At 54.1% G+C, this 12,084-nt stretch overlaps 1 protein-coding gene across 1 annotated transcript; it reads right to left on the reverse strand.

The window, feature by feature from the left end:
- Positions 1 to 1,793: 1,793 nt before the first annotated feature.
- Alx3 (ALX homeobox 3) lies at positions 1,794 to 11,420 on the reverse strand. The gene is made up of 4 exons (XM_027395410.2): positions 11,144 to 11,420; positions 5,810 to 6,126; positions 2,503 to 2,631; positions 1,794 to 2,102 (listed from the first exon to the last, which is right to left on the reverse strand). The coding sequence occupies exons 1-4, from the start codon at positions 11,418 to 11,420 to the stop codon at positions 1,794 to 1,796; spliced, it is 1,032 nt and encodes a 343-aa protein (XP_027251211.1).
- Between the last annotated feature and the right edge of the window lie 664 nt (positions 11,421 to 12,084).

The following is a 12,084-nucleotide window of genomic DNA, read 5'->3' on the forward strand; positions in this document are numbered from 1 at the left end:
CGACTAATACAAATAGTTCTCTGGCTTTTGTAGGGCATAAGGGTCAAAATGTCACTGACCATTCCTTGGATGAAGACATTTCTAGTGAAGTGGTATGTATCCTGGAATCAGACATGAGCTCCTTACTGACTGGTGGGTAAAAGTCTAGGAGGCTTGTCAGTGAGTGGTAGCTCTAGACAGTCCTCTTTCTGCCAGTGTCAGGGTAGAGAAGGAAGGTGCCAGCTTTCTCTGGGAAAGGAAGAGAGAAGGGAGATACTTCTATGGGGATGCATGGTCACTTCATGGTAAATGTCTTGGCTAGGAAATTCAATCTGATGGAGAACTTGTTCCCTCCTTGGGAATAAGACAGCACTGATGTGTCTTCGTGTTTGGCTTTCTCTGTGTCTGAAAGATGAGGCGTGGGGTGGGGGATGGCTGGGCTGAGCTGAGTGGAATTCTGAGCAATGTGGTTGTGTTTACTGGGAGGGTGGGAGGGCCAGGCCTGCTTTTTTCCTGCCTTCCAGGCTCCAGAGATAAGGCAGGGGATGAGGGATAGAATGGGTAATACTCTAAAACCACAAGAAAGAGTTCTGGCTTTTGTCTCTGCCCCACAGCTCAGACATGCTCTCAGGGCATCTGGGAGAAGACAGCTGCCCCACCCCCAGCACTTGGGGTCCCAGCCCACAGGCACTCAAAACCTCCATAAGATCCTTGTCCTTCCATTCTCTCCGTGGTCAGTTCAACCACAAGCTTTCCTCAACTCTCTTACTCCTGTTCCCACCCCCAAATTTCCCTGCCAAACAAATGAGCTCTGGCGCTTTAGAGCCTCTTGGGGCCTGCCAAAGCCACCGAGCTGATACAGGTGACAGAGCCAGGCGTGGCATACATTGACCTTGAGGGTTCTGTCACTGCCACTGCGCCTGGTTATTACAGGCCCCTAGATTCGTGATGTTCCACAGGAGGGCTGGACCCAGCCTAGATCATAGACACAGGTTACCCCTAAAGCAATCGAGGACAACATGCTGGGCATAGACAGCCACCTAGAATGAAAAACATCACTGTGTTTATTACTACAAAAGCATTTTTACAAAAATCTTGATCCGGGTCGCAGGGGCTCAGAGACTAGAAAAATCCGTTTTATTTTGATCAACATCCAGTATGGTTTCCGAGGCATAACCCTGACCTGATCCCATGAAAGCAAATCCAATTATTTAATGTCTGGTGGAATTTCTTCCCTCCTTGGAGAAAATGACTCCACAGTATGTTGATAGACTGGGTATGGGGCAGAAAGGTTTGAGGGATGTTTGGAGCAGAGGAGACCCCCACCTTTTATTAAGCTGACCTTGGCCCTCTGGGCACGTGTCAGCTCCAGGCACTTAGCGAACGCCCCCTGGTGGTAGAAAGGCAGAAGCGAGGCCAGCCCTGAGTGCCACAGAGAGCTCCTCCCTGCTCAGTCTGCATCCTCCTCCCATCTTCCTGGGCTGACTCCCCGGACTTAGAAACAGTCTTGAGAAAACAGGGCATCGCCTGCCACCTTTTCTCTAGCCCAATTTGAACGAAGGGACCCAGTTTATAAGGAAGAGTCCTGCATGCTTTGAAGTCTCTACAGGCAGCCCCACCTATTTTAAGAGATAAGACCCTGTAGTCAGATCCCTGAAGGAGGCTGAGGGTCCCAGCTTCTCTCCCAAGCTTCTGGAACCACCCAGGACACGGAGGCAGAAGGGTTTGCTGTCTGGTGTCCAGGCAGAGATGGGCGAGGAGCAGGCGAGAGCAGGAAGAGGAGTGAGCAGCTCGTTCTGTGTCCCTGTAACCCATCACGTGGTCCAGTTCAGCAGGCTGGGGGGTTCTTTGGGCTTCACCCTGAGCGAGACCAGGCTTGGAGACTTGTAGTCACCATCTGGAGAAGGCTCAAAGCTGTGCCCTCCTAGGGCAGGAGGAAAGCCATGGATGGAATAGATGCCAGGGTGGGCTGCCGGGGAGGCTGGCACTCCCATGAAGCCAGCCACGTTTCCATGGGAGTGGGAGTATGGAGACATGCATGGAGAGGGGATGCCCTCTGGCGACATGAGGCAGGGCCCCCCTGGGCTCCCAGACCCTGGACTGGGCCACAGAGAATTCTGCAGCTGAAAAGAGAAGGAAAAAGAAGGGCTATGATCCGCTTGCTCCCGAAGCTGCTTGCCTTACCCTGGTGGCTTTCTCATTGTCCTTGAAGCCTCCGAAGTGTCCTCGAAGTCTCCACTAGACGCAGGGCCATCCCTCCTACCACCCATACTGGCATCCAGGATGCCCCCACCATGGCTTCTCAGAACTATACTTTCTTCCTTAGTTCCTCCATGTTCTGTGTGTATCAGAGTAGGCAATAGCCCCGCTCTGCACAGGAAGAAGTTAAGGAAATCACCCACGTCACACATCACCCAGATGCTGCAGGAGCCGCTGCAGGCCCCGCCCCCAGAGCACATGTTCTCACTGGCAACCCCACAGGTCAGGAACAAGCTTGTCGAAGGGTGGGACTAAAGGTCTCACCTGAGGATGGCTGTCTGTCCGGGGCAGCACAGAGATGTCATAGGCAGTGGTGAAAGGGTTCCGCCCCTCCTGCATCTTCCCATAACGCTCACGCTTCCGCCACTTGGCTCTGCGGTTCTGGAACCAGACCTGGAGATCAGACCATTGGGAAGGGTTAAGGGATGCCAGAGCAGCCCTGAGGACTGGAGCCTAATGGGTGAGGGTAATCACTGAGTCCTCTCCTGGGATCTAGATCCACGCCAGAAAGTCCCAAGTGGCAGGATCTTAGAAATCCTCACTGTTCCCAGGGCCAGTGGAGCCTGGGAAGGGTGCCTGGGAGAGGCCCCATCCCAAAGCAGTACTACTGGTCCCCAGGGCCCCCAGCAACCATCCCCCAGGATGAGTCATTCTCTTCATCTCTGGCTAGGTCTTGTCATAGTGTTGTAGGGGAAGGGGACCTGTGGGCCTCAGGGGCCCAGGATTACTTCCTAGGTGTGCCAGTGTTGGGATGTTCTACCTTGTAGCATCCAATGAATTAAGGCATTCCTATTCAGTTAAGGCATTCTTATTCAGGTCATGGTCCTGTTTAATTCTTCAGTGGCTCCCTGGAAACCCTGGCCTAGAGCCCATTTCCTAGCAAGGCTGCTTAGGTCTGGCCCTTGCCCTCTCCATAGTCTTATGTCCTGCCAGGCAACAGCACTTGGTTCTTCCTAGATGCCTCCCAAGCTCCCACCTACTTCTCGTTTAAGATACCTGCCAGCAGTTTCTTCTCACCTGTGAATAAGTTTCCCCTTCCTTGGCTACCCATCTCTTCAAAACGTCATCCAGACTGGGTTCTTCTATAATGTCCTGACTTTTCTCAGGGCACTCATCACATTCTGTGCCCATGCTCTCTTTGGGAGTCTACTTTTCAATCATTTGAGAATTCTTGGCAGGCGTGGGGCCGTTGTCTTATACACATCTGAGCATAGATGTGATGAATTTGGAATATACCCTATCCTATTTCATTTATTTGTATTGGTATATGTAATTTTATTTCTTTCATTTGATACTGTGTCAGCTATGGAATAGATGTTGGTAATATTGGAACAAAACTAAGGTGGGTATAATGACACATGCCTGTAATTCCATAACTTGGGAAGTGGAGGCTAGAGGATTAGGTGTTCAAGGCCAGCTTCAGCCACACACTGAGTTTGAAGCCTGTCAAAAATACATGTAACCCTAACAAAATCCAAAGCCAAAACCAACCACACACAACCACTGTTTTCTAGGGATCCATCTAGAAACACATTAAAAACAAAACAAAACAAAAAAACTGTGTGTGTGTTTATGTGCGTGTAAACCCCGCTACCCTGTTAGGGATGAGGACTCCCCAGCCCTCTATATTCCTTTCTCCATGGCCATCTCTACGCACATAGACCAGTAACTTGACAACTAAGAAACTGTGCATCCCCTATTCTCCTGTCTTCCAGGTTGTTGGGATCCCAGGGCAGGCCTAGCTGAGGTCAAGAGTGTCCACCATGAATGCCCTTCTCTCCTCTCCCTCCTCTTCAGGGATTTAGGCCTTTATTGGGAATTACTTTCTTGTCACCACCCATTTCCTCCTGGGGCCTCTCCTCTGTGGACCTCTGCCTGGGTTTGGGACTTGCCCTCTCCATTGTCACATGTGTGGTCTTAATTAGTCCTCTTCATGGGGTGGGGTTTATGGTGAGAGTCATGCTCCTGTCAGAGGAGAATCTCCCCATTCTCTAGGGCCTTGGTGGTTGGGGAGGCTTCTGGACTGGGCTTGGGAGTTCCATGACTACTACTCCTGTCTTCTTCCAGGGTCGAAAGGCCTAGGAGCTGGGCCTGGTGGCTCAAGCCTTTAACGTGTGCTATTGCCAGCACTCAGGAATAGAAGAATCTTTAGTTTGAGGTCAGCCTGGGCTGTGCAGTGAATCCTGGTACTAGACAGAATGAGACCCTGTTTCAAAACCACCCCCCAAAAGTTAAAATAAAATAAAAATGAGGGGGTAGGAGAGGAGTGAGGGAGTGCCCCTGCCCCACATACCACACATTTCCACAGGGAAGAGCACTTCAGACTCCATCCCAACAGGGCACTCCAGAGACTCCCCATTTTGGGCTTCCTTAGCTTATAAAATCGGGGGTTGTTCCCATAGCTTGAAGAACCTTGGTGGACAGTTATAGAGGACAGTTTTAGCTGCCACCTAGATGGGACAGGAAAGCAGGAGGACACAGCAGAGGAAACACCCTGAGCTCCTCTGGTCCTATTTTGGATCTGACTGTCAGGCCTGATGGGATCGATGGTACTGGCTTCTGCAGAGTGGCCTGTGGCACCCCATAGTCTATTAGAGCTGCCCCAACCCTAGCATCTTCTCCAGAGCCTCTGGAAGGCCCCATCCTGGGAGTGACAAACAGGAGCTTCACTTCTCCTCTTCCCTCATGGTAGGAGGGGCAGATTCCTCTTCCCTCATGGTAGGAGGGGCAGATTCCTCTGCCAGGGCTGTGACCTCGCCTTTCTCTGGAACCCCAAACACCCCTTCCAGTGCCTCCTTATCTGCCACTGGGGAGCCCATTCTGACTAAACCATAGATCCAAGCAAGGCCACAAATGACCAGTCTTCCTCTTGAGCCAGACTCCTAATGACGGTCCTGCTTGCCACCTTTGTGTTCTCCATCACTTCCAACGTAACTGGGCATAGCCTTCCTTCTCCCTCTCCCAGAATCCACCCACCCTTCTCTCCCTCTATCTCACTGGCTGGATTCCTCACTATGTGAAGCAGTGACAATAGCCAAAGGCCCTGAGGGTTGGTCATTATACAGAGGAGCCTGTTGAAGGTAGGGAAGGGTTCCTGGTCAAGCCCTAACTGTAAGTTGGTTGTTGGTTGGTTGATGGTGAGTCTGACATACCCTCCAGTGACCTTCCCACTCTGGCCAGCTGCCTCACAAGTAGCACTGATAGATGGTCAGCACTCACTTCTTGCAACTGGTGACCTTCAAAGATTCTCTGGCTTGCTACTGGTAATTCCTTTGCCAAAAGCAGGCAACAGAATCACCTGGCTCCTAGTAAATAATAGAGGACTCTGTACAGATATTTGGACTCCAAGAGACCACTACCTGCAAGCCTATGCCTAAGACTTGACCCAATGATGTATTTCATTAGAAATAGAGAAAAGTATGCAGCCACAGCAGAGCTGGCATGAAGGCTGAGTTACAAAGGCCAGCCTCCAGGAGGACCTGGTGCTCACTTCTCCTAGCTCTTCCTTGATCTGGCCCATGGCCTGAGTGGTTGTGGCAGCCAGAGAGTCTGGTGCCCACCGTGGCCTCACCTGTACCCGGGCTTCAGTCAGGTCCGTGCGTAAAGCCAGCTGCTCCCGGGCATACACATCAGGGTAGTGGGTTTTCTGGAAGACTTTCTCCAATTCTTCCAGCTGGAATGTACTGAAGGTCGTGCGGTTCCGGCGTTTCTTGCTCTTGCTCTTGGCCAACTCCATGGAGTCAGGAAGTCCCGGGGAAAGAGGGACACGCAAGCTGGCCAGGCAGGGACCTGGGGAACCTTGCACATTAGAGGGCCCGTCTGTGGGACCCCCTCGGCAGTCCACAGGCAGCTGGGGAAAGCTGGCAGCTTTGGAGACCTTCTCCTCAGCTGCAATGGAAAACACAAAAAGGAGGATGGAAACCTAACAGGGTTTTTTTTGTGGGTGGAATAGAGGGAGGGAAAGAGCATTGAAGCTTCAGTCCCCGCCTCCTCCTTCCCCCTCTCTTCCTCCTGGCAGCTACCCTCCCTGGGAGCCTGGCATTCAGAGGCCTGACTGCTGAGCCTCCAGCTGGGGAGGGGGCCCTAGGGAGCCATGTGCTCTGTGGTCTGGGCAGATCTTCTGGGGCCAGAGGGGGGTTCATTTCGGGGAAGTGCTCTGTGGTGGTGTGTCCCACAGGGTGTGGAGGTGCCAGGATTGGCGCCACAGTAGGGACTGCCACCCTGGTAGGGCCAAGAGTGGGGGCAGGGGTTAAGGATGGGTGGTTGACATCTCCCACCCCTTCTAGAGTGCTCTCTTGTTCTGGCTGTGCCAGCCTTGGTTCCCAGGCCCTCAGGCTCATGCCTCTGCTCTCAGAGCTAGACAGGCGTGGACAGAGATGCATAGACCACCTTTGGCTCGTTTCCCTGTGCCTCATTCTTTGAAGTCCAAGTCTCACATTAACATTAATTTTCCTAAGTCTGAGGTATGAAAAGCAAGCTGGGACAATGATGATTCCACAGGAATCACCTGTCTTCATCCACTCTAAAGTTGTGATGTCAGGGCAAGAATTAAGCTCTAGAATAGAAAGGTGGAAGCTAGATAGGCTGTGCTTTGGAGGAGCTCTGAGGGACCTGTACCACAGATCCCTTTCCCTGTTATCCTCAGCACTGCCTGTCCCTCCTATCTCTGGAGTTTCTGACTGCTTCCTCATCACCCCCATGAGCAGATAGGCTCCATGGCAGGCTGGGAACAGCTCCCAGCAGCCTCACTCTGATACGCTCTCACGCAGGAACCCCATATGACTGACCTGGCATGGTGAAAACTGGGTCACCACAATCATCCCCCATCCCTGTCCTCTGGAAAAGACCCCCAGACGTGTCCCCATAAAGTTCCTCCTCAACAGTCTGCTGGGATGGAAGCCACAAGGACGCCAAGAAGATGCCCTGCTGACTCAGAGGGCCCCTTCTTTGGCCACAGGCCCATCTCCAACAGGGCCCTGGCCCTCAGAAAGCCTAGCTAGCTGGCACCAAGAAGCAGTTTCTTCCTGGAGATCTAATGTCAAGATCACAGCTGTGAGTGTGTGTATGGATGGGTATACTGAGTCAGATGAGCCCTAACTGGAAGACAACTTGGGTAAAGTCATTTTCAGCTGGAAAGTGGTCAGTGACCTCCTCAGGACCACCCAGGTTGTGAAATAAGCTTCCCATGTATGTCCTGAAGACCTAGTATGGCCACACAAGGCCTGGCCTCTGGCTACACCTGCTTGTAGTGGCATCTCCTTCATGACCCACAGAGAGGAATCACACTGCAGTCCTTACATTCTGTTCCCCATCATCACATTTTGGTTGGAGAGGGTCGGTAATACTGTTTGCTAGGAAGCAGGAATCAAAGAAGTCAAACTAAATAAGAAATTGTCAGAGAGCACCAGGAGCTTGGAATGGGTCACCCTGGAGATATACACCCTCAAAGGTCCTGGCAGGGAAGAGCCTTGGTGTCTTGGGTTCTCAGGGAGGTAAGGATGGACTTCAGGCAGAAAATGGGTGAGGAGAAGTCAGGGCAGGGGCTTAGGAGTACTAACCCCACTACAGAGAGCTCTTCTGCTTCCTTACTCCAGCGCTGTTCCTGTAAGAGCTGGCTTGGAGGGAATACTCGGATCTAGGGCCCAGTCACTGGCTTTCCTGTTCTTGAACCCATAAGCTGATACAGTCAAGAGATCACATCATAGCAGAGCTGCTGTCCCCACAACAGAGGCTAAGGCTACTGGTCTCTATTTCTCTCTCAGAGACAGACAACTGCATCCCCCTTTCATTGCTGCTTTCCTAAAACCTCCCTGGTCTAGCTGGAGGACTCCAGGGGCAGGGCCACTTTTCAGTGCTCCCCAAGCAGCTTTCTGAGGAGTCAGGCCTAGGTAGAGTAGAGGCAGACATGGAAGAAATGGAGAGTAGCCATCAGGAAGTCCAGGAGTGGACGCCAACAGTTTAAGCTTGCCAGGGGAAGGTTGTTCGGTCAAGGAGGGCCCATTTGAGGTTTGACAGTTACTACAGAACACTGGAGGTGGTCCAGAGAGAGTATTCAAGTTGGTTGTTGGTCACCGGGAGCCTGAAGCTCAGTGTAATGAGTGTTCCGAGCCTGTACAACTGCAGGAATGCAACAGCTCTGTAAGAGTGAAAGCCGGGTTCGAGGACTGGGACTTTTAATGTGCCAACAGGGGTCAGGATTCTTTATTTCTGACCTGGCCTTTGAACTTGTGCATCCCTGACCAGGGAGAAACACCTCACAGCCCTACCACCCGCTGTCTCGCTGACTCAAGCCACCTCAAGCTTGGTTGGTGTGCAGCACCAATCCTGACGGCTCCAAAGTCCAGGTCCGTGGCATCCACTGTTGTTACAGAGTCAGCCACCTGGTTTTCAGCTTTCATGGCAGCCTTGCTCTAAAGTGCCCCGTTTTCGGTCATCATGCTGGGGTCTCTAAATGAGTCAGTAGTTTCTGAAGTCTGGATTTCCTAAGCTCTTGCCGCGAGACCTTAAGTCCATAATAAGCGCCAAGCTCAGGGACACCAGCAAGGCGATTGTGTTCTCCTTAGAGGTTCTTAGCCAAGGTCTTAAATTCTCCCCGATAGTCTTGGGGCTGTGGATCTCAACTGAGGCAGGTGGGCAGAACTCCAGCAGGAATCATTTCAGAGGATTCGTTTCCAGGTCAGAGAGCCAAGCTTAGGGACAAACTGGCAGTTCTGGAGAAACCGAAAGGAACCACCCCTGCCCACACAGGTACTACCCGAGGAGGATGCACCGGTGTCTGGAAAGGACGAAACAAGGCCCGCGTCGGGAGAAGAGCAAGGCGCTCTCTGCAAAGAGCGACCAGAGTCAAGCGGGATGCGGAGAGAAGCCAGTGAGCCAGGCTTCCGAGCTCAACAAGCGGGTCTCAACAAAGACCAGCCAACACTCGAGTTTAAGGCAGGGACATTGTTTAAAGGCAGGGACATTTTGTGTGTGTGTGTGTGTGTGTGTGTGTGTGTGTGTGTGTGTGTGTGTGGGGGGGGTAACTTTACTAAGGATCCACGTGCAACCAAGAACAGAACCGAGGAGTTCCAGCCAGGACATCGTCGAGAGGAAGCAGGATCCCAGACCAGGCTTGAGCTCGCTGAGCTGCGCCTCCTTTGCATTTGGCCTGTCCCCTGCACAACCCAAATTCGTATCTCATTTGTTCCTATTTGGTGTGTACTACCTTTAGGAAGTACCCTCTTCCCCTCCTCTTTCGTTTCTTCTTTTCTTCTTCTTCTTCTTCTTCTTCTTCTTCTTCTTCTTCTTCTTCTTCTTCTTCTTCTTCTTCTTCTTCTTTTTCTTCTTCTTCTTTTTTCTTCTTTCTTCTTCTTCTTCCTCGTTTACCCGCTTCGTTCGATCTGCTCTTTTCGTTCGTTCATTTACTCCTTTTCGTTCCTCTGTCCACCTCACCGACTGACTTCACCTGTTACCTTTGTTCTTCAACCGCTAATCCGTTGTTTTGTTCAATTTCCCCATTTCCCCTTGGGCTGCTGCTTAAGTCGTTTTACTTTCTTTTGCCACGTTTCGTTGTGAGAATAGACTGGCCGCCCGCCTATTTAGCTTTTCGTCATGCACCCAGTCCCTTGGCTGTCCAAGAACCCGAACACTAGGTGCAGCATGCTGTGCAGCGGCGGGGATGATGGACTGTGGGGTGGGTGTTACCGGGTGCGACCGCTGACCCAAGCGGGTACCTGTCCCTGGGCGCTGCGCGGATGCCGCCGTCTGGCAGGGATCAGAGGAGCCGGGCCAACTGCTTTTCATTAAGTCCCAACTGTGGTTTTTATCAGGAGAGCCTTTTTCAAAAGGCATTAGACGCGAAGCTCCGCGTATTTACTCATTTCCTCCGATGACCCCAACACACCTCCCGGGCCTCCCCTGCACACTCCCACCACCCGGACCGGACGAAGTCGGGAGCTGCTCGCTGCCCAGCCGCTCCGAGGAGGCCCGCGAGGCGCAGGCCATTGCTGCATGGGCGGATCTCCCGAGATCCAGCTCTGAGTCTGGGCTGTGAAATGTGGTAGCATACAAGGGGTGGGCGTGGGCGCTGAGACTCTCGTGGGTCAGCGGGTACAGTGGGCGGCAAGCCAGTCTTGCCAGGCCGGGCCATTCAGGCACATTCTCAGATAATCGCAAGGTCCGACCCGCCTTGGCACACAGGGCACTGTGCCCGGAGCGGGAAGCGCCCTGGGGTTTAGGACTGTCCAGGACCGCTTCCGACGGCTCAGAGGTGGCGATCCGGTGCCGGGATGCCAACTGCAAGGAGAGCGGCCATTCCCGTGCCGGGTAGTCCAGGTTAGTCTAATCTGGACGACGGTCTCGGCACTGAAGGGGATCAGCCACCGCCACTCTGCGGAGCGTCTAGTGAAGAGGCTGGGCCCGACATGGAGAGCTGGGTAAGTCCAGGCCGCAGCCCTTCGCTGAGTCCAGCTTGGCCACTAAGTCGAGACCCACCCTCTGCGCCCTCAGCGGGCGCCAGACACAAAAGCCGAGCTCTCCTCTCCCAGCGTCGAGGCCCAGTTAGGCTCCCGGGCCCTCGACCCGGTCACTGCTCCTGAGACGATGGCAGCAGAGGCCCGGCTCTGGCTGAGCATGATCCCTCCTTTCAGGTCTTGTCGCCTTGGGGGCCCGGAATGGGCCCAAGATCGTCGCCACTGAACCCTCCTTTGACCTCCCTCCTCCCGTTGCCGCCGCAGCCGGGGACACCCGCGACTCTGCGGTCCCCACCGCATTTACCTTGCCTGCCCGGGCCAGTAGCGATCAAGCGAGGGAACCGTGGGAAATGAGAGACGGGTTCAAGGTTGAGAAGCAGGAAAGTGGGCGAGGGGGTCGGGGAAACCAAGAGGGACCGGGGAAGGGAACGACACGGGGACCGACTGCGCGTTACCTTCGGCGGGGCCCTCGTAGAAGTGGCCGCCGTTGAGCACCGGGGCCGGCCCGAGGTCCTGCAGGTACTTGGCGGGCGGCTTGGCGGGCTCTGGGAGGTAGGGTTCCAGGGGCCCGCAGGCCGGGAAGCGACTCAGCCGCGGGCCGCGGGGTGGCGCGGGGTGCAGGTGAGGCGCAGCGTCGGGAGTCCCCTGGGGGCCTGAAGGCTCGTCCCCCGTGGCGGCATAGGGACCGGCTGCCGGCCCCACGGCGAAAGGCGCGCAGCGCTCAGGGTCCATGCCGGCTCCGGGCTCGCAGGCCGCCGGGGCTCCGGGGCTCCCGCTACCCGCGCGGCCTGTGAGCGCCTGCCAAGGGGGAGGGACCTGGGCTCGGGGGCGCGGAGCCCCCGGGAGCGGCGCGCGCCGCGGGGGGTGGGGGGCAGGAGAGGGGGCCGCTCCTCTGACTTAATGCTGGAACTATCCACGTCACGTGCAGCCCCGCGCGGGTTAACCCCTCGGAGCCCAGGAACCCCCTGATTCACCCCAGGCCGATATCACAAGCAGTTGGAAGAGAGGAAGAGGAAGACAGCTTCCTTTCGAGGGCAGAATCCCCTTTGTCTAGCAATCCGGGTGAGTCCTCTGCTCTGAGCTACACCCTGAATCCTGATATCCATCTTAGTGGCTCTTGTCCCTGGGGAGGTGAGGCAGTATGGGCAGACGCCCTCCTCCAACATACTCTCTGAGGCCCGATTTGACGTGGCCTGAGAGGAGAACCCCTTACAGTAGTTGAATTACCCTTTACCTGGCTCTTTTGCTGGTAGCTGGGAAAAAAAGCAAACACACCTCCCTTAGACACTTGTTTTTGCACAGGCTTTTGAGTGATCGGACACCGTGGAAACAGCTAAACTAAGTGGGGGTTAGGGGAGCTTGAGCCTGGATACTATTATTAATTTGCTGTGGTGCC

The sequence above is a fragment of the Cricetulus griseus genome (assembly GCF_003668045.3).
Source record: "Cricetulus griseus strain 17A/GY chromosome 1 unlocalized genomic scaffold, alternate assembly CriGri-PICRH-1.0 chr1_0, whole genome shotgun sequence".
Lineage (NCBI taxonomy): Eukaryota > Metazoa > Chordata > Mammalia > Rodentia > Cricetidae > Cricetulus > Cricetulus griseus.